The 23,425-nt window shown below is 38.3% G+C and overlaps 1 protein-coding gene across 3 annotated transcripts in view; it reads left to right on the forward strand.

The window, feature by feature from the left end:
• CERKL (CERK like autophagy regulator) overlaps positions 1-23,105 on the forward strand; it is a 48,457-nt gene extending 25,352 nt beyond the window's left edge. For all 3 annotated transcript variants that reach the window (XM_087919866.1, XM_087919867.1, XM_026696959.2), the window contains 9 exons: positions 1,100-1,242; positions 11,314-11,388; positions 11,874-12,051; positions 15,415-15,483; positions 15,952-15,977; positions 16,054-16,162; positions 18,641-18,737; positions 20,125-20,297; positions 21,723-23,105. In XM_087919866.1, the coding sequence (XP_087775992.1) occupies positions 1,100-1,242; positions 11,314-11,388; positions 11,874-12,051; positions 15,415-15,483; positions 15,952-15,977; positions 16,054-16,162; positions 18,641-18,737; positions 20,125-20,297; positions 21,723-21,801 (949 nt within the window). In that variant the 3' untranslated portion in view covers positions 21,802-23,105. The remainder of the gene's footprint in view (positions 1-1,099; positions 1,243-11,313; positions 11,389-11,873; positions 12,052-15,414; positions 15,484-15,951; positions 15,978-16,053; positions 16,163-18,640; positions 18,738-20,124; positions 20,298-21,722) is intronic.
• Positions 23,106-23,425: the final 320 nt, after the last annotated feature.

A 23,425-nucleotide genomic window follows, 5' to 3' on the forward strand; every position in this document is an offset into this window, starting at 1 on the left:
ACTTGGCTTTTAAGGTCAGAAGTTCTCCCAAAGTAGTTTATAGTCATAAAAAATAATGCTAAAATTCATGAAATAATAAAAAGTGGGCTCACATAAATGTCCCCATATAGTCACCATTATAAGTCATAATTGGTTAGAAACCAATTTTTGATACAGAAGTTCTACTATGCAAAAAGAATTACATCAAATATTATCCTGAGAAGAATTACAAAGTCTTTTGAACAACGTATTAGAGCAGCAATCCCTAACCTTTGCGGCTTGGCAGCCTGGCTGGGGGAAGGAAGGGGAACTGGGCTACATGAGCGGCAGGCCAGTGCGCATGCACGTGAGTGCCCGCTTATGCAAGTTGAGCTGTGTGCGCATGCTCCAGCCAGCCACTCATGCAGCCCAATTCCAAATAGGCCACAGCCTGGCAGTGGGTCATGGCCTGGGGAGGTTGGAGACCCTGTATTGGAGCTCATGTTCACAAAAAATGCAATAAGTATTTGCAGAACTGAAAGGCTAACAGAATCTGACACTTTCTCATTTACATTATCATCTGCTTAGATCTGCAAAAGTTTTTGGTAGTACGCCATACAGTTTTCATGCCCTTTTGACAAATTATTAACATTTTAATAATTGGGAAATTGTACAAGAAATAAAAGGGGTCAGAAAGGTATCTTACTGAATAACTCTTCTTATTTGATATATTGTCTATATTCTATCTCTGATAGAATTCGTGCCTTTTTACAAATATGTAATAATGATGAATTTTTGAAAAATTAATTACTGTTACAAACGAGGTGGCTTTTTAATTATAATGAGAATGGTATTTTATATAATTCATTATTAGGATACAATGCAGATTGATGGTAGGGAAAAATGGAAAAAAAGGATTGCAAAGGAGGAAACTGGGTGATTTTTAAAAAAAAATGCATATTGGGTGACCATTCTTATCAGCCTTCACTAATTAAGAAAAAGTCAAAGTGGAAGTTATTTTGTCTGTAGAGATAAAAATTAAACTTGGCTAATAAGCTATCTGGAAAAGATAATACATTTCTAATAATATCTGATGCATGACTCTAAATTGTCTCACATATGTTATTTCATTATTTTGTAGGGTGGTTTGTGTTGGTGGAGATGGCACTGTCAGTGAGATTGCTCATGGTCTTTTGGTTAGAGCCCAGATGGATGCTGGAAAGAACTGTGATAATGCACTTGTACCAGTCAAATCACAACTTCCACTTGGGATAATACCAGCAGGTGAGAGTACATAGTTGCTAATATGAAGAAGATTGCATGAATAAGAATCTCTACTAGATCTGATAATAGGTATTATGATTTTTTAAAAGATGCATATTGTTTTGCTGTTATTGGCTGTTATTGGCTGTTATAACCCTTTGCTTCAGATGAACTCATGATACATGACTTATCTTGTTAATTCAATAATCTTTAGCTATGGAAATTATTTATTTTGTCATTTTCACACATTTAAGTATGGTTCCTATAAAATCAGTCCTTGCCCTTAACTTAAAAGAGCCATTTATGGAAGTACTCTATAGCCAATGTATAGCCTATTTCATTTTATGAAGAATGCTGAAAATACAGCAAACTGGTTAATTGTTGTGAGATCCATGTGCATAGATATGGCAACTTTGAGTGATAAGGTCCTACTATGGCCTAATCTATCACTAGTGGTCAGTTTATTCATATCACTCATCAACTATAATAACAATTTAGAGCCAATGTTTATGTGCTACTTCATCAATTCAAAAGTAAAATTTTAACGCAAAGAGAAGACTGCCCCTTTTCCCTACATGTCACCAGATCTTTTCTGGAAGACCAAAGCTCTCTGGAGCAGATTATGATACACAAGGGAAAAAGAAATCAGTGTTCCACATCTTTCTCCCATGAGCTGTTCAGAGCATCCAGTAGTGGGAGGTGCTTCAGTCTCTGCCTGTCTAGGCTGGGCTTAATTTGTGGAACGCTCCTCCTCTTCCATGGGACTCCTCCCCAGCATTCCCCAGTTTTTGGCTCAGCCTCGTGAGAGATAGGCAGTGCTTGTGATTCTTCCTTGGCCGAAACAGACAAAATTTTTTTTCCTTGCTAGCAGGTTTGAAAGTTAATCAGCTTGTCTTTAGAATCCTTTAGCCTTCTAATTGCATTGCGATCTCTCGACGTTGGCTCCTTATCAGGCAGTCGGAGATCGTTTGCATTACAGGGAAGCGCCAATTTGCGCCCCAAAGCGACGGGAGGCTTCAGCGCTGCTCTGCGCCCACAACTGCTCTTTCTACCCCTGCCATTCTGACAGATAGCCGCAGAGTTTCTTTTACCCAAAGAGCGGCGTGAGCTGTTTGCTCACTACGGAGTCGTATCACTTTCCTTCCCCCTCTGAACGCCACTTGGGGTGGAGGATTCAAACGCTTAGTGCCTTCCACCCTTCCCCGCCATTTAGCCTTATAGGAAGAGCCATCAGAGGCTTTTCCTTCAAACGGCAGGAGTTTGCTGCTGGGGAGCGTGCCAAAAGATTAACGGGAGGCCATCTTTTCTTACAAAGACCTCGTGGCCGCGCTGACTGTATTCTGTTTTGTGCTGTGTGAGGTAACTCTGTCCCGAGCAGAGGTTCCCTTCAGGAACACTGGGGATCATTATACCCTCGTCTTGGTTTTTTTCTACATTCGAGGCTATTCCTACAGTTAATTTATTGGCTTAACCCTCACAGCCCAATCAACCCAGTGGCACAACAGCGAGCACCTAGGTCTGTGTCCGCCTGTGCAGGAAAGCTGTTGAAGGCGTCTACCCTTATCAATCTGGGCCTTTAGGCTTTCTCAATTTGGCTCTTTGGTTTCTCAGCACTTAGCATCGTGCCATTTAATTAATATTCATATACATATTTATATATATGTGTGTATGTGTGTGTGTGTGTGTGTATCTTTGGTTATTCGGGTTTTCTCCCGTGTAAGATTGGAAGTATCTAGGCAACGTTTCGATGAAGTCTCATTCATCATCTTCAGGCTTCTGCCTTTGGCTCTGTGCTTCTCAGAGTGATGTGAGCTTGCAGCTGCTTCTTCCTTTTAACTGCTAGTGGGGGTGTGACTTGATTGGGTGGGGGCTTGGCTGTGTTCTGATTGGGTGGGGGTGTGTTCTCATTGGTAGGGGGTTTGGCTGTGCACAGCCAAACTGGTCTGTCCTCAGATCAGGCCCCTGGGCGTGCCAACCACCTTCACAGTATTGCATTGTATAACAAGCATACTGCAATTCCAACTTTAATCAAAATGGCAGACGGTAGCAGCTCTCAGACCTCATCCTTGAAGGTCAAAGTCAAATCTCAGCACAAACCTAAGCAGGCTAAAGGGAATTCTAAAACTTCAGAAAGGGATGCCATCAGGCACCATAAAGCTTTACAAAGACAGAGAGATAAGTGCACACGGGAGGCACACAAGGTCTCATAGGACTTTCCCTCCTCCAGTCCAGGTCCGTCTACCTCTTCCCACCCTCCTCCTCCCCTAGATCTCTCCCTCTCATCCAGGTGCAGCTTGGCTCCCCAAAGCCAACAGAACTACAATGGATGTGAGGTGAGCATTGCGAATATATATTAACCGCACAGTGGCTTTCAGAAAAATGGAAGCCTTATTTGTGTTCTTTCAGCCCAACACTCAGGGATGCAAGGTCTCACCTTCTACAATAGGCCATTGGCTACAGGCCACGATAGCGAAAATGTATCAGTCTCAATCACTGCAGGTGCCCAGGGGCATAACAGCTCATTCAACAACGAGTGCCGCAATATCAGCAGCGTGGGCCACACAGGCACCAATAACTGAAATCTGTCGAGCCGCAACCTGGACCTCTCCATCACCATTCATTAGGCATTATAAAATAGATGTATTTGCATCCGCTGAGGCCTCCTTTGGCAGAAGAGTTCTGCAATGGGTCCACAGGGACCAGGAGGGGATTCCAGGCCAGACGGAGTTCCTCCCGCAGGACAGGCCAAGCTTTGGTATGTCCCACTACTGGATGCTCTGAACAGCTCATGGGAGAAAGGGTGTTGGTACTTACCTGACACGCCTGTTCTCTTTGAGCTGTGAAGAGCATCCAGCCCCACCCCTTTTCCATCTGGTGGGGTCCTGTTTCGGCCAACGAATTGTTAGGGCATTGAGGACGAGGGCGTTTATTTCTCTTGTCTTCGCCAAAACTGGGGAACGCTGGGGAGGAGTCCCGTGGAGGAGGAGGAGCATTCCACAAATTAAGTCCAGCCTAGACATGCAGAGATTGAAGCACCTCCCATGCTGGATGCTCTTCACAGCTCAAAGAGAACGGGTGTGTCAGGTAAGTACCAATGCCCTTTCTCTGTTTTGTGCATTTCCAGTTGACAAATAAAGATATTTTCTGAGTAGGTAGTAGTTGGTAGGTGAAGAACATGAAATTATGCAAATTATAAGAAAGAAAGTAATTAATCAAACAACCTGATTGTAGCTGGTAGAAAACTGGTCTAGATAGAACGAGATGGTACTTTTCCAGCATTTTACTCCCTGTCCTTTAATGTTTTTTAGTTACTGGTACTTTAAATAGGAGTGAGTGAGAAATTTTATGTCAGTATAGATCTGTGGCAGAAATAAAAGCTCTCTCACACTTTCGTCGGGCTAGAAGGAGGTAAAATTTTAAAATTTTGTTGCACATTGTACATGTCTTAATTTTTAAAAGTTGGTTTTAGATTTAGTGAAGGTAGCTGTATAGACCAAGGACTGTCAAGTAGGAATTTTTTTCCTACTGAAAATTGTTCAGAATAGAGCAGAGCAGAGCAAAATAGAATGGATACATATGCATGGCAAAAAAAAAAAAAAGAATCCTACAAGTTTATAAGACGGATGGCATAAGGAACAAAGCTATTACAGAATCTAGTAGTCCTGCTGTAGATACTTTAAAACCTCCTCCCAGAGGGGAGCAACAGAAACAGATCATGAAGTGGGTGTGTGGGGTCTCTAACAATGCTTCGAGCTATAAGCACATAGCGCTTAAGCAATATCCTGAATAACGGGAAGCGAGCTTTCTATAATCGTCTCAGCTGTCCTTACCATTCTCAGTATGGCCCTTTTATCTGAGTTTGAATATTTGTTTCATGTATTTTTGCAAAACTTAAATGCACTAAATCTGAGTTTAACTTTAAAAATAGAATTTTGAGGAAGGTGGTTTATGTGACTCATTTCCTAAATTTTAATAGGGAGTGTACACTGTTGTTTCCCATATGTATATCCTCACATACATCATACTTACTTGGACAAATGTGTTTCTGTATGAGTTTGAAATCTATATCAAATAAATTTATAGTATAAATTTATAGTATACCATTTATACTATAGACAAAATAAAAGAGATCAGATGAAGAATGGCTGTAATTATTATATTAGAATAGTGCTTATTTCTCTACTTGATTCCTTAGCTTTTATTCACATAAAATATGAATACGAATGATAGCTAAGGAACTCAATAGACTTATTTGAATAAGGAGTGGAAAAAAAAGAAAGACAAGGGGAAAGGAATGCAATCACTATAAAGCAAAAGAAATTTATATATTGACTATATAATCTTACAGCCTTAAATCAGTCATTTGCAATGTATTTCTGCTTCCAATTAATTTGTGGAGAGTAAAATATTGTTATGAGACTTAGCTGCCATTATGGCTTGGGCAAAGCATCACAGTGTTGGTACAGTTTTCATGAGACTCTTAGATATGCATGACTAGGAAGCCATTACATCACATTTATCTATTTGGATGAGGGACACATTAACAGACTTATGAATATTCATGATGTCTGGTTAATTAAGTTAATTGTTCAGCAGGAGTGCTCATACTTCGAAGGACATTTCCCTTCACAATTTCTGTCTGATACCTTATCAGTCATGCTTTGCGTAAACCATAGATACTTTTGTCTTTATTCTTGCTGTTTGGTATTCTTGGGAATGCAAATTGGTTAGCAAGTTAATAATCTTAGTGTGAAGCAGAAAAGATTGTAGATTGCATCACTTCTTGGAATATGTGTTTGGAAAATGGTCTGAGAAAAAAGTACCACATTTTAAATATTTCTATGATAACTATTAATAAGTAGTTCTTAATACTGTTACCCAGAGCTATCACTAGGAAAATAGGAAATTTTAATTCTCCAAAGGAATAATAGCATAGCAATAGCATTTAGACTCATATACCACTTCATAGTACTTTACAGCCCTCTCTAAGCAGTTTACAGAGTCAGCATATTGCCCCCAACAATCTGGGTCCTCATTTTACCCTTCTCAGGATGAAAGGCTGAGTCAACCTTGAGCCTGGTGGGATTTGAACTGCCAAATTTCAGGCAGCCGGCAGTCAGCAGAAGTAGCCTGCAGTACTGCATTCTAACTGAAACTAAAGAGCTGAGCCATGGCAGATCTTAACTTTCAGTTACCTGTCAAGCCTTTACTTTCAGGTTCCTGTAAAAACTTACAACTGTAAAGATTTTATTTATTTATAATATATTTATATGTTGTGATTGGAAGGTTCAATCCTGTTAGGAACTTTGAATCTGATGACTGTTAGATCGTGGATTGACGTCAGAACCAGGGAACGTTACTCCCTTTAGTTTGATTTGATTGTGAAATGACTGTTGAATTTCAAAAGGGAATCTTAACTGTTTTGCTTGCAGTTTTGAATGAGAACGTTACTCCCTGTAGTTTGATTTGATCGTGAAATGACTGTTTGAATTTCAAAAGGGAATCCTAACAGTTTTGCTTGCAGTTTTGAATGAGAATGTTACAAGGGAGGACATTTGATTTGCAGGACCGGCCTGAACCTTCAACCTCCTCGGCTTCTCAATCAGGTTATCAGCCGGGAAGTCTTCAGGTGAAAGTAATAATTTAGATAATCGCTGGGTGGATGTCAGAAGCAGGCGTCTCCTGACGAAAAGAAACCAACGGGAGCACAGGAGGAGGGCAGATCAGTAATGAGACTAATTAGCTGCTGCTCTATAAAAGGAAGAGGGATGACTCTGCACTCTTGTCGGGAACAAATTGTCTGCAAGAAGAGCTGAAGACTTTGACTTGGAGGATTTGGGTCTGAAGTATTTTTGTTTGAATTGGATTTGTTGGAACTATTATTTTGGATTGTTTTGTGGAGGCTGGCCACAGCTGTGATCGGTGGAGACTCCTGGTTGCTGCCTTTATTTGCGAGGACTGCTGCTTTCAGCCTTATCTGTTTATTTTTGGAAGGTGGGACATAACATTATTGTTCCCGACCCAAAACAAACCATCTTTCAGGTAAGATGGACTTATAAATCAACTCTGGTGTGTGATCGGAGAAGAGGAATATGTTTGCAGCGTATTTGTGAGACCAAAAAAAAATAAATTTGTTGCCTGACAGAGTCCGGGAAATCTGCCAAAAAATTGATTAATTTCCATTTAGCCTGATAAGAGTCCGGGAAGTCTGCCAAAAGACGGGACATCTGTGTTAATTTATTCCTTTGAATTCGGTGTTGTGTACGTTTGAATATTTTGAGCTTTGAAACTTCGTCTGCTCATCTGAGTTTATAGGTAAGACATTACATTTTTTGCTTTCAAGCCTGAAAAATTATCATCAAACCAAGATGGATACAAAAAAGCTGCAGAATTTGATCGAACAGCAACAGTTACAGATAAATCAGCTCCTGCAAAGCAATGTGACGCTTCAGAATCAGGTAACACAACTGCTGAATTATGTTTCCAGCTCACCAAGCCCTGCTGCTGTTCCCCCTGCCCCTCCTGTGAGGAAAAGCCCAGTATCCATGCCGGAGAAATTTTCTGGGCAAATGGACATGTTTCCGGCATTTCTGGGGCAGTGTCAATTATTTATGTCCTTGAGGCCTGAAGACTTTCCAGATGATCGGGCCAGGACGGGATTCATTCTCAGCCTTTTGTCCGGGCAGGCTGCCAAATGGGCTACTCCCTTATTAGTACAGGATAGCCCATTATTAGACAATTTCCAGGGATTTCTACAACAAATAAGGGTAATGTTTGAGAACCCGATTAAATCACAAACTGTGGATAGACGGTTACGGGACATTACTCAGGGAAACGTTCCCTTCAGGAATACGTTGCAGAATTTCGGGTGCTGTGTTTGGACTCCAACTGGAACGAACCGGCTCATATGGCTGCATTCCAGGAAGGCCTGTCTGATGCCATCAAAGATGAGCTGGTCCATGCAGAGAGGGCTTTAACTTTGGATGCATTGATAGTTCAGTGCTTACGAATCGAAGCTCGTTTGCAGCAACGTGGACGCAAGCGGCTCAGTATGGAACCATCTTCGTTTTTTCGTGCACAACCCACGCCACCGAGAGTTTTCCAACCCATAGATATGACAGAGGAGCCGTTGGAGTTGGGAGCACTCCGCCCTCGCTTAACAGCGCAGGAACGTTCGAGACGGTTCCAGGAAGGCTTGTGCCTTTATTGCGGGGGTCTGGGACATTTTGTTAATTCCTGCAATCGGAGAGGGAACCGCGGACCCGTACCTGAAACCACTCTTGGCTCGTCAGGAAAACAGCGTAGACCTGACCTTAAGGAGGCCTTAGGTCTGGTGCGTTTCACATCTAGGCCCGCACTGAACCTGTTACAGATACTACAGTGGTTGGAATTTATGATTCACGATGGAAAAAGGGACGATTCCAGTACTTTGTGGGAAGAGTAGAAAATGAAACGGAGATCCGTCATTGGCAGGATGTGACCAAGGTACATGCCCCAGACCTTGTTCGAAGATATCATGCAGAATTCCCTTCAAAACCACATCCTGAACGTAAGACTCGGGGGACGGGCCCTGAGGTGGGGGATAGTGTTGTGATTGGAAGGTTCAATCCTGTTAGGAACTTTGAATCTGATGACTGTTAGATCGTGGATTGACGTCAGAACCAGGGAACGTTACTCCCTTTTGTTTGATTTGATTGTGAAATGACTGTTGAATTTCAAAAGGGAATCTTAACTGTTTTGCTTGCAGTTTTGAATGAGAACGTTACTCCCTGTAGTTTGATTTGATCGTGAAATGACTGTTTGAATTTCAAAAGGGAATCCTAACAGTTTTGCTTGCAGTTTTGAATGAGAATGTTACAAGGGAGGACATTTGATTTGCAGGACCGGCCTGAACCTTCAACCTCCTCGGCTTCTCAATCAGGTTATCAGCCGGGAAGTCTTCAGGTGAAAGTAATAATTTAGATAATCGCTGGGTGGATGTCAGAAGCAGGCGTCTCCTGACGAAAAGAAACCAACGGGAGCACAGGAGGAGGGCAGATCAGTAATGAGACTAATTAGCTGCTGCTCTATAAAAGGAAGAGGGATGACTCTGCACTCTTGTCGGGAACAAATTGTCTGCAAGAAGAGCTGAAGACTTTGACTTGGAGGATTTGGGTCTGAAGTATTTTTGTTTGAATTGGATTTGTTGGAACTATTATTTTGGATTGTTTTGTGGAGGCTGGCCACAGCTGTGATCGGTGGAGACTCCTGGTTGCTGCCTTTATTTGCGAGGACTGCTGCTTTCAGCCTTATCTGTTTATTTTTGGAAGGTGGGACATAACACTTATATATTTTCAATACCAAATAAAAGTAAATCAAGAGAATAGTCATTGCAATGATAAATAAAACTGATGCACTACTAAAACTCTTGTTCTGTTACCTTTAACTGGGTGAAAGATATTTTTGCAAAACTTAAATGACTAAATCTGAGTTTAACTGTAAAACTAGAATTTTGATGGAGGTTTTTTAAATGACCCACCTTCTAAATTTTAATAGAGAGTATTCAAATGGGCTAACTTACAGAAGGCACCCATGATTCCCAAAAGAATGAAATTTGAGAAATTGTGGCTGCTTTAGTGCTACTGGGCTGCTACTACTTCAGCTCTACTGGGCTGTTGCTGCGGTCATGTGATGCTCATTTTAAATGTCCCACCATTCTTGCAATCCCTCACTCTCTCCCCCAACCAGCAGCAGCCACCTACCTGCCAATTGGGAAGGTAAGAGGAGGAATACAAAAGGAGGGAGGGAGGGAGGGATCCCAAGTACCTTCCCAGCCCATTTCACCTCTCTGCATGCCCCCTCAACTTGTGCCATCCTATGCCCCCTCCTTAGACTGGGTGGCACCTTTCACATATCTCTGCAAGCTCCCCACACCCCTCTTGACCTGCCTTGGCCCATGTACACCCTACCCTATGGCACCCCTTGCATACATATCCTTCTTGAACCATGTGGTACCTCTCATGTATCTTCATGTACCATTTCTGAGGCACACTTCCTTAATCCCTCCCCTACATGGCACTTACTTGCAGTTTCCTTTTGGCTTTCCCACTGGTTTGTTCCTTACAAGCTTTTCACAAGCAAACAAATGGGGTAGCCAACAGGAATGATGAGAAAGGAGGGAGGGGGAGGGAGGGAAGGATTTCCAATGCTCCCTGTCAGCTTTCTATAAGGAAACTCAGTGGGGAAGTCGTCAGGAAGGAGGAAGTCCCTTAACTCCAATTGCTTTTTTGGCCACCTACGATCATTTTGTTTCTCTGTTAGGTACGTTAGGCAATGTCTCCTAAAAGATAACTCAGTAGGGCAAGGAATATTTAGTAATGTAGAATTCTCAATCTTTGCTTAGAGAAGAAAATATATGAAGTAATTAATTAGAGTTTGAATCAGAAGTACAAATACTTTGTTAATACATTACAGTAAGGTGTTATTTACTTAATTGGTGAACAATAGCTGACTCACATAGTGCAATATGTCAGACTAATAAATAGGCCAAAATTGCTTAAATTGGGAATTCAGGGGTCTTGAAAACATAGTTACTGAATCCAAAACTCAAATAGAAACTATTTCAGTACAATTACCCTGACTTTATTAAGCACTCTTATTTGTATACTAAGCAAAATCATTATTCTATTTAGTGTTATTAAGAGGCTAGACTTTTGGAACAGAAAGCAAATCATACTAAGCAGTTATTTAAAAATCAGGAAGACCAAATCTATTGTATTTTTTTGGTTTAGTTAGTGCCGAAATGGAATAACAGATTTTAATAGTGTCACCTGCAAAATCAAGATATAAATGAATGAATTCATATGGTCAATAAATTTAATCTGATAGTTGAGTTTACAACTTTGCCAATATTGAAAACGTATGTTTATACAGAAGTAAGCCATAGTTTATTAAATCTTTCTTTACTCTAATCTGGAGATATTTGAACATTTGTAAATTTTTGTTTAACAATTCTTCATGCTGATTCAGAGAATTCATCATGAATATTTTCCTACAAAGAAGTTTCACTTTGCTTTAATTTTTTTTGTTATTCTCTCTTTAATATATTTATAGGTTCCACCAATATTTTGGCACATACTCTGAATGGAATCCAACATACACAAACAGCAACATTGCATATAATATTGGGTAAGTATTGCACATCTGAAATTTTAGAAAGGAATAAAATAATAAATATCCATCCTTGCTTTTTATACATGAAATAAACAGGATTATATCCAACGTTTGTCAAAATTATGATTCAGATCTTCTGTAGGATGGAATAGGCTTTCTGGAATTCATTTTTATTTATATTGTGTGCTTTTAATTTATTGCAATGTGACCGTTGTATTGGGTGCTGTTTTTGTTGACTGAATATGTGTCTCATTTAAGTGCCATGTGTGCTGTGGTAGTGCCTTGAAGGATCAGGAGGCACACTCCTCTTGATTTATATAAACACAGGAATGCACTCTGTGTCTTGTACAAAATGGTGTTCTAGGATTTTGATTCTCCTGCTCCTGTGCAATTAACACACAATAGAGTTAGGAAATGAGTTCACTTATAAAATGTACATATACATATATGTACATATACATATATGTGTATGTGTGTTTGTATTAATGCTACAATATTAGGGCATCTAAAGTCAGTGGATATGTGCACCTTCAGTAGCCCTTTCAAGCCACTTCGCTTTGGATTCTCTTCTATGTTTGGCTTTGGATCAAGGACTCTAGCCTTGGCTGAAAAGCATCGCTGGATTCCACCAAATCAGCGTAAAAATTTTGCTGTAATCAAGACCCTAGCAAACCTCAGGTAAGCTGAATTTGAAATCATTGTAATATTAATGTAGGAATATTTTAAAGTGAGTAATTATGCTAATCAAATTAGATTATTTGCATTCTAGTTTTAGCATTTCCCCAATATCTTAAATGACAATTTTACTCTGTGGTGAAGAGAAAGCAGCAGACTTTTTATGAGAAAACCAGACCACTGGAGCACGAGTGCCTGCAGATTTAGTGTCTGCTAAGCATAAGGCTGCTCTGAAGAAAATGGGGAGGGGGGGAGGGTTGGAGAAGGAGAAGGTTGAGGGAGATGGCAGATGCCAGAAGATGACAAAGAGAAGCCTACAGAGAAAGCACCTGCTGGATTATTGGGCCTCCATAAACAAACTCCCCCACCCTTCTGTGCTTCCTGGCTGGGACTCAGCCCACCACACAGGCAGAGGGAAGAGGGCTGGTTCCTCATGCTGGAAAGCCTTACTTAGAAAGAAAGAAGAGAACAGAGGCTGTTCCAATAATGGCACTGCTGGTGTGAGAGCAGGTGAACAATCCTCAAACTGCTGCTGTCAGATCTGCTTAGTTTCTTGGTTAGATATTTTATTTTGACCGTTACTATGAGCAATTGGTTTGCACTGATGAGGTTGGATCTCTTTATGTTTTCAAACAATTGGGAAGAGTAAACATCACTACATTCTCTATATCTTGGAGAGTTTGTTACTCACTAGTCAGTTCTTTTCCTCTCTGTCTACGAGGGTCTCTGCCACACAGGTTAACTGCTAATGTTAAGGAGTAATTCTATACCCTTTTGTCTCTTCATGCCCATCACATTCTTCCTTTTTCAGTAACTGGGATTATGTAGAGTGAGAAGTGGTGAGCTAAAGAAATTAAGAAAGAGGAGTTAAGAAAAGAAAGGAATTCTAACTAAATGTAGTTTACAGTACTATTTACTACACTACTCAAAAAAATAAAGGGAACACAAAAATAAGACAACCTAGATCTGAATGAATGAAATATTCTTATTAGATATTTTGTTCATTACATAGTTGAATATGCTGACAACAAAATCACACAAAAATTATCAGTGGAAATCAAATTTAGCAACCCATGGAAGTCTGGATTTGGAGCTACACTCAAAATTAAAGTGGAAAAAAACACTACAGCTGATCCAACTTTGATGTAATGTCCTTAAAACAAGTCAAAAATGAGGCTCAGTAGTGTGTGTGGCCTCCACATGCCTGTATGACCTTCCTACAATGCCTGGGCATGCTCCTGATGAAATGGCGGATGGTCTCCCGAGGATTCTCCTCCCACACCTGGACTAAAGCATCCCCCAACTCCTGGACAGTGTGGTGCAACATGGCATTGGTGGATGGAGCGAGACATGATATCCCAAATGTGCTCAATTGGATTCAGGTCTGGGGAACGGGCGGGCCAGTCCATAGCATCAATGCCTTCGTCTTGCAGGAACTGCTGACACACTCCAGCCACATGAGGCCTAGCATTGTCGTGCATTAGGAGGAATCCAGGGCCAACCGCATCAGCACATGGTTTCACAAAGGGTCTGAGGATCTCATCTCGGTACCTAATGGCAGTCAGGCTACCTTTGGCAAGCACATGGAGGGCTGTGCAGCCCCCTAAAGAAATGCCACTCCACACCATTACTGACCCACTGCCAAACCGGTCATGCTGGAGGATGTTGCAGGCAGCAGAACATTCTCCATGGCATCTCCAGACCTTGTGATGTCTGCCACATGTGCTCAGTGTGAACTTGCTTTCATCTGTGAAGAGCACAGGGCGCCAGGGGCAAATTTGCCAATCTTGGTGTTCTCTGGCAAATGCCAAACATCTTGCACGGTGTTGGGCTTTAAGTAGAACCCCCACCTGTGGACGCCGAGCCCTCATACCACCCTCATGGAGTCTGTTTCTGACCGTTTGAGCAGCCACATGCACATTTGTGGCCTGCTGGAGGTCATTTTGCAGGGCTCTGGCGGTGCTCCTCCTGTCCCTCCTTGCACAAAGGCGGAGGTAGCGGTCCTGATGCTGGGATGTTGCCCTCCTATGGCCTCCTCCACGTCTCCTGATGTACTGGCCTGTCTCCTGGTAGCATCTCCATGCTCTGGACAATACGCTGACAGACACAGCAAACCTTCTTGCCACAGCTCGCATTGATGTGCCATCCTGGATGAGCTGCACTACCTGAGCCACTTGTGTGGGTTGTAGACTCCGTCTCATGCTACCACTAGAGTGTCAGCACCACCAGCATTCAAGAGTGACCAAACCATCAGCCAGAAAGCCTAGGAACTGAGAAGTGGTCTGTGGTCACCACCTACAAACCACTCCTTTATTGGGGATGTCTTGCTAACTGCTTATGCTTTCCACCTGTTGTCTATTCCATTTGCACAACAGCATGTGAAATTGATTGTCAATCAGTGTTGCTACCTAAGTGGACAGTTTAATTTCATAGAAGCGTGATTGACTGGGAGTTACATTGTGTTGTTTAAGTGTTCCTTTTATTTTTTTGAGCAGTGTAAAAAGGAAATGTGAATGTTTTTCACATTCAAGCAGATGTTCTGCTGAACTGCAATGAAAAATTCTTTTACAGATTACAAAGGCTAGAATTTTGAAATTACCCTTCTATAAAGGCAAAATTTGCATGATCTGTTCTCCTGTTTCCTGAATTTAATCTTTTCAGGGCTGACTTAATCTTTTTTTTCCTGTTTCTGCAGCCTATCCTTCCTTCCCCCACTTTCAGAAAATGGTTGCCTTTTCTTCAATCCCTTTAAAGGATCTAGTCAACTCCTATTTAATGACTTTTCTTTCACCATGTACACTTTTCTAATGCCTATTTGCACCATGATTTTTTTTGTTCTGCCACGACTATTTTCTTTTACTTCTATAGAACAAAGTAGGCAGAAGCACATTTTTATATAAAGTCAGTCAGAATTCTTTTAAATACTTTCTCAGAGACACTTAGCAAACAATTATCCCATACTTTCCCCCCGTGAAAACTCTTGCTCTCTTTCCTGTTGTATGAAAAACATTAACGTCTTATAATTGTCTTTCGGAAGTTATTCTCTTACTTGTTTAATTTTTCATCCAGAGCCTCTTTCACATCTTTATTCTACCAAGCATTCTTTTTCATATTTCTGTTTAGTAGGACATAGTTTAGTCTACTCCATGCAATTTCAAGATCTTCTTTCCTTACATTCATTTTTCATTCATTCTGTTGAGGATTTAGTCTGTCTGTCTCTGAATACTTTATTCAAACAGGATTCATACTTTCTGTTCCTGCAGTTATTTTAGTACGAACTCTGTAATATACTGTTCAGTATTCAACCTTGATACACATTTTTTTGTATATTTCTTTGTATGGAACTCAATCTTGTTCTGTCCATAGACCAGAAGATTGTGAAATATCATTCCTCCCATTGAAGCATCTACAGCAAGATTCACAAGAAAATGATAGGTAAGTAAACTAGTCAGAGGTTGATGAATGCAAAACTTCATTTTGTCCATAATATTAATTCTGATTAATTTAACTATGAGGGTTCATATCATTTAACTGTTGCTAATGTTCGTTAGATTGCATTCTGCATTCAATGTTTTCCTATAAGGGTCAATTTAATATACCTGAAGAAAATATTAGGGAGTTATGTTTCATTTAGATTTTGCTGTGCTGTAAAGTAGTTTATCATTAGTATATTTTGTCCTAAAACATGAATAAAAAAATAATCATGTTTACTTCAGCCATGAAGTGTATTCTCGAATTATGTGATTAATACAGGATTTAAAGCTTTTCTTTCATAAAGACATTTTTGCTTTCTTCAATTCAATGTTAGATGTTTATTTTCACAACATGACAAGCAAGCTGTGTTTTATTTATTTATTTATTTTGTCATCCTTTAGTGATTTTTAATTTATTATTATTTTTTAGAAGGAAGGAAGGGAGACTTAAACTAGGTAAGTCTGCAAGTTTAATCACTCATCAAATGTAATTAGGATTACTTGAAATTAATACACAATATGTTATATTTAGACCGTACAGATGAGTGGCAGAGAATCCAGGGTCACTTCCTGAACGTAAGCATTATGGCAATCCCTTGTCTCTGTTCAGTGGCACCAAGAGGTTTGGCACCTAATACCAGGTCAGTAAGGATTTGTGGAATTAAACTAATATCCTTAACACCTTTTTTCAGAAGCTTGGCTTTCTCAGATTGCACGCAATCTAGAACTTCAGGGTTGGGAGAGCACGATGAAATTGAACAATAGTTGATTCTGCATCTTTGGGAATTGTAATCAATTTTTGTTCAGGCAGATATGCGGTCATCCATCTAGAATAATCATTGGATAATTATGATTAAATTATCTTAGAAGTTTGACTTAAGTGGCAGTCACAAATAATAATCTCCTTTGGGCTTTCTTAATGGGGCAATCTAGATCTTTGGTTTTTGTTGAGTTAATTCCCCGTTAGGAGAATGAGCGCACACAGGGAGACGTAGTGAGAGTGGTGAAGAATAACACTCAGACAGCACACAGCTACACTGTATAGTAAAATGTAGGTTTTTACTTCCAGTAAAACGGTTAAGCAAAGTTCAACAAAACAGTGCAAGTCATTCACCGTTAAAGCAGTCAGTTTTCAATCCAGGGATAATCCAATAACAAAGTCCAATATCAAAAACAGTTCAGTAACAGGCTTACATCAATGATCAGCAACAGTCAATAGGAGGAACGGCAAAACTCTCAGCAACAACAGAACAGAACAACCCAAGTTTCTGGCTCCATCTTATGGCTGTTTGAGGAACCACACCCAATTACCATTTTAGCATTCCCTTAAAGAGACAGTATTAAAATGTCTATCCTGGTTTATATATTTTCCAACCCAAATGTTAGGTGACTTACATTCCTAACAGTTTTCACTGATTAAATTCAGTTATTGTGAAAGCTAAATAAAAGTGCTAAAGAGAAACCCTGCATGCATAAGGAAAAACAAAACGAACTGTCAATGAAAGACTAGAAATTTCATTCCAACCTTGTTATTTTTAGATCTTTGACATTTGCCAAACGTACTAATTCAGCTGCTAGATTACTGTGACTCTTGTTAATTTTATGATTCACCAATACCTCAGCAGGTAGGGAGAATCTGTGGCCCTCTGGGCTTCACTAAGTATAGCTTTTAGGAACTCCAGATGTCATAATCATAAGGGAAGAAGACTCAAAATCATGAAAACTAATTGGAACCTTCAAAAAATGAAATAAATAGAAGCCTTTTAATGTTTCCACTTTGGAATTGCAAACCTTAGAGTTGTGTAACTTTGGGTTGTCTAAAAACTGCACCAGCCTTTGAATGTTATGAATGGGGATAACTGGGCAAAGGAAATTGGGATTACACAAAAAGTTTTAAAAATAGGTGAGGGAATACATTATTTCAATTAATTGTGTACTTAAATATTTTTATTTTATTTATTTTTTGAATTTATATGATGCCCATCTCTCAGTTTGAAGAAAATATACCAGTTATGCTTATATAGTTATCTACAACTCCTCACATCTTTCTGATTCCCTCATAAAAGTATATGGGTAATATTACTACTAATAATTATAAATATTCCATACATTCTGTACACTAACTGGTATTGGTTTGGCTGCAAAATCTGAAAGAATAGGTTCAATTAATAACCTGACAGACAACTAGTGATATCTAACACCACTCAAAAATTGATAAAATGTGTAATATCAAGATTTCCCACAAATTATAGTTCCTTCTGAATAAATCAGTTTCACACATTTCATCACGATTCTTACTTTTGACAGATGCTATGTGCATTATTTGTGTGTACATATTTATAAAATAATTTGTGTGTGTGTGTTTATGTATACATACAAATAATGTCACTCGTAATTTGTAACCACCTGGATTTTTTAAAAAAATTCCTAAATATATCATCAACACATTTTCTAAATACATTATCAAACATTTCATCTGGTTTTTAATTATTTTCTTGTGAAATAAATTTTCATATTTTTTCAGAATAAAAAATTGAATGGGAAATAAAAAACAACTAATGTGAAATTGCACTATATATTTTTAACAATACAAATAACTATCCTTACACTGAACCAATTTGGTGTAGTAGTTAAGGTGTCAAATTAGAAACTGGATGACTATGAGTTTTAGTCTCATCTTAGGCACAAAGCCCTAAGAAAGAGGCAATGGTAAATCAATTCTGAAAAATCTTGCCTAGAAACCGCAAGGCAGTCTCTAAGAATTGAACACAATTGAACAGATGGAGAAAAAATCTTACTGTTTCTACAAAGTTAAAAAAAATTAAGACCAGACACACTTCTACTTGCATTTTAATTCTTACCAGTCACTGGCTATTGTTCCAATATGCCGATTGTCCAGATAAAAGCTACATCTACAAATATTATCATATACAGATTATATGCAGTTATTTTCTGGGAACATTAAGGTTGATGATATTACACATTGAATATTATTTTACTCAAAGATGAATTACTTGGGTTATTAAGATAGATTCCTGATTATACTATATCATCTTCTGATTAATTCATTGTTAATTGCATTATTTAATTCGTGCTTAACTGAACTGTATCATTTCTAGATTGGATGATGGAAGCATAGCTCTTATAACTGTAAGGAATACTTCCCGGCAAGAATTCATTAGACATTTGAAAAGATATGCTAGTCTGAAAAACCAGGTAAAGGGTTACTCTTGCATTTGCAAACTGACATTATTTTATTCAAATTTTCTTAGCAGCTGCATTCATCAAAAGTCAGAGAACAAATGATAATGTAATAAAACGATTACATTATCAAACCATTACAAAGATTTAAGGTGGAAGTAAATTCATGATATAAGAGTTTAATGCTTTTGTAAAGAGACTTAAACTTCCTGTCAGAATACATTAGCCTACCTTTTTCTGATTTTGAAAATCACCAGACTAAGGCCGATTAGCCTATTTCTGTCCATCTGTTGTAGTTTTATTATAAATGGTTCTTATATACAGGAGGTACTACAGTACAAATCTGCTAAACTGATTTTTTTTAAAATCCCAAATGCTATATTTAACTATAGATGGTGCTATATTTGGGGCAAGAGAAGGCTTGTTACTTTTTGTAGATAGTTTTTTTATTTTTATTTTCACTTGCACACATTCACAGTTAGTCAAGTCCTACAGTGTATAGCTCTTCCTTGAAAATGGAAGTGACTAGATAATCATTTTATTTCCTTCCATAGTTTTTTATTTTGATATCTGAACCATATACAATACTTCAGCTTATCATTCTCACAACAAATTGAAACAGAAGCCTTGATTTGTCCTTGGCTTCTGATTATTGAATTGTTTTATGTAGATAGCTATATTGATGAAAACAAGTTTGAGTTTCCATATTTTTGAAGTTGCTGCTAGTGATAGGAAGAACCAAAAGAGAGACTCTCGGAGATTATGGTTTACTACAATCATGTAAACATGTTCCAGATAATTGATACAAAATGTGGTAGCAAACACTTCTACCCAGCATTTATTCAACACAGTATATTTGGTTTGGATTTCAGGGAGAGGTGGGAAGAATCTGAACCTCTTTTCACAATGGGATGTATCACAGTTGTTGGTTAATAAGTACCAAGGATCATCCCTTTACAGTTTGGGAAATATAGATTAGGATTTATGGGTGTTCAGCATGGTTCACAATAATGCCACAATACTATAAGCCTGGTATCCAAGGATGAACTAAGGATGGTCCAATGCAGAATTAAGCATATACATGTTTTCCTACGATGTGTTTGGGTGAAATACCATTTAAGTTTTAATTCTTGATTTTACCAATGCTGCAGAATGGTGGCAATCAACAGAAAAAAAATAAATCACATAGCAAAATGTAGAATAATTTTTTAACATTAAAACTTCGTTTTGCAAATTCCATTTCAAAGCCCATTCAGATTTTCTGTAAGAATGCTAAAATGTTCAGAGATATATTCTTTTGTCTTCTAGCATTAGTTTTCCATTCTGTAATGGAAGCAGACATATGACAAACATTTGCAGATACCAAATTTTTCAGCTGCTGTATTTATGCTTTGTATTTTAGTTCAGCTTTCCTTTTATTGATACTTATATTGTTGAAGAAGTAAAAGTCTGTCCAAGGATTGGAATGAAACATATCCCTGCAGATAATCTAAATTGTACAGGTTCTGAAGAAAATACTTATCCCTGGAATATAGATGGAGATTTAGTGGAATGGGCAACAGAAGTTCATATCCGGTAGGATTACATTTTGTCATGTTTGAACAAGAAGTGTTGGTAATTCCTTTTAGTTTAGCATAAGTTTTGTATGGTATATTTCCACATTCTACACTGGATAATGAAAACATTCACATTGAGCCAGTGTTTGGTTCTAATTTCTTGCAGAAGGATATTTTCCCTAAGAAGATCTAGGAATAATGACAGAGTTGGAGTATTTAGGTGGCTTGTCCCTTTAAAGTTTCTCAATAATATATTTTTATGTCCACTGCTATATGATGGCCTACTTCTCTTCTTGGACCATAGCCAAATCTTACATTTGACGCAAAGACCATCCTGTAAAAAACAGAATCATGCCTATCTCCCTCTGACATTTCTGTCATATTTGCATATAAGCAGATCTATCCAAATGCAATCTGTAATCTATAGACTTGAATTTTAGAGTTTATGGTTTTTATTGTCTGATACCAGCATATCCACCTGCAAAGTGTACAAGATTAGGCAAGACATTTTGGCATGCCAATCCTTTATGATACATATATTGAAAATGTCAGTTTAGAACTTAATGTCAGGTAACAAATATCTCAGTGCTATTTTCCAATCAATAAGTTTTTTAAATCAAACATTATGTGTTTATGTATATCCTTGCTGGTTGGAAATATATCTGAAGGTAAGTTTATTGTCCATTTAGACTTTATGTATACAGGTAGTCCTTGACTTACGACTGCAATTTAGCCTAACATTTATGTTGCGAAGTGAAACATTTGTTAAGTGAATTTTGCCTCATTTTATGACCTTTCTTGCCATAGTTAAGTAAATCACTGCAGCTGTTAAGTTAGAAACACAGTGGTTAAGTGAATCTGGCTTCTCCATTGACTTTGCTTGTCAGAAGGTTGCAAAAGATCCCATGACCTCAGGACACAGCAATGGTCATAAGTATGAACCAGTTGCCAAGCAGCTGAATTTGGATGTTGCAAAGGTTGTAACTGTGAAAAACAGTCATAAGTCACTTTTTTCAGTGCTGTTGTAACTTCAAATGGTCACTGAATGAACTGTTGTAAGTCGAGGACCACCTGTACTTGCTGCATTCTGTTTAAAGCCTGTCAAAAAGTTGAGAAATGTGGCTGAAACTAATTTGAGTTACAACTTAAAATAAAAACACATAAAATAACTATCAAATTCTCTGCAACTCAGCAATACATCCATGCTTTGGTGCCATCAGTTCCATTTTCCTCAACTTATTTGTTATACAAATAAATTACACACAAATATTTCCCCAAATTGGACTCCCATTTGTGTGAAGAAGACTATAGTGGAAAGTATTTTTCTTCTATTTTTTTCTATACATCTACGGTATTTTTTTCCCCAAAACATATGAACAAAAAGTACACGTTCATATAAAGCAGTAATGAGATAATTTTTTTTCTGTGTTTCTTGCATTTTCAGGGTACATCCTCAGTTGATTAATCTGTATGGAGGAAATGTTATTTTGGATAATCTGGAAGAATCCTGCAGTTGTATTTAGAAATGATCTATGAAAAAAGATTACCTTTCCATCCCAATCATATTTGTATGACAAAAATAGCATAAAGAATATGGAAGCTCGGATTATTCAAGTTAATAATATGCACGATTCAACTCAGAACGAAGTTCAGAGTCATGGGGAAATACCCACTTTCTTATTGGGACAAATGCTATCACTTTTACCTTCAGGTTGGATTGAGGCATATTTTGTGATTCCTGTTTTGGGTTTTGTATGCAAATCACACACAAATTTTCAGGAATGTTAAATAATTAGGGGAGATTGCCTGTCCAATTTTAGACAAATAATGTAGATGTAACTGTAATTATAATGTAACTGACTTTGGGGAAGTCAGTTCTTTCAGTTTTAAAATTATTGTGGGTTCGAGTCTGTAACTTGTTTTTGGTATTTATTCCTAACCAACATTTTTCAGGCAGCTAGGTCAAAGTGATGGGAGGAGGAAAAAATTCACTGACTGCCCCCAAGTGGATGGTGTCCTCTGCACAGGGAATGATCTGACTTAAAACATCATACCCATACTATACCAGGGCTGTTCAAACTATTTCATGGAAATCTAGCAATCTGAAAGAATGTGATGTACCGTAGCTCCACGAGAAACTAAAGCATTGCTGCCCAAATTGGTTGTGTTTTTTTCCCCCTTTAGGTAATTACCCATAAACCCATTACTCAATCACATCAGGGATGTTTAAATAAATTAAAAGGATTTAACCTACATTGGGTAAAAAAAAACTTTATGATAAGCAGTTTTGAGGTAATGAAGGGAAGTTTGGAAAGCATTGTACTGAAGGCAAAACAAAAATTCAGTTGAACACAGCCAGTTTTCTATCACTGAGTTTTGCCTCTTGATCAGTTCTAGATTGGGTTCAGGTCTTCTAATAGTTGATTATAACAAATGGATCTATTCCATTAAACTGGGCAGTCACCTGACCCTTTTAGAACATCTTAAAGGATTCCTTTCTAATTCACAAATTAAAGAATGAAGTGAGTTAATAATATATTACCCTTTTTAAAATTGAAATAGATCTGCATACTACTAACCAAGAATATTTTTCAGTTTGTTCTTTAAAGCAAATACTAAAATACTTAGCTATAAATTGAAATGATTTTATATGAGAAAATAAAAGTTGGCATATCAACTAGACATGTCAACATAGTTTCAATGGTTAATAATTTGGTAGATTTTGGCTGGTTTTTGAAATAGAAATCAGTGTGTTTGTACATTGTGGTCTTATATTAAGCCTCTCTTCCTTATCTAATTCATTCGTAAATAAAATCCAGCAAAAGCACATTCTTTGCATTGTTTCGTTTTGTAAAAAGTACATTATTTGGAAGATGACCATATCCTGGAAACATAAGATGTCTTCACTGCATGTTATTTCTCTCTGTTGTAACTATTAAAATACATACTCTATCTGTGTCCATTACTCTGGGCTACAAAGTCTATTCCCTGCTTGCTGTGTGGTTAGAATTTTCTTTTGTTCAATTGTGCCCAGTTCTTGGACTCTTTCTGGACTGTTTTCTTGGCAAGGTTTTTCAAAAGAGGGTTGTCATTGTCTCCTTCCTAGGGCTGAAAGTGACTGTCCCAAGGTCACCCAGCTGGCTTTGT

Source organism: Pseudonaja textilis, chromosome 1 (assembly GCF_049901715.1).
Source record: "Pseudonaja textilis isolate UNSWEBS1 chromosome 1, rPseTex1.2, whole genome shotgun sequence".
Lineage (NCBI taxonomy): Eukaryota > Metazoa > Chordata > Lepidosauria > Squamata > Elapidae > Pseudonaja > Pseudonaja textilis.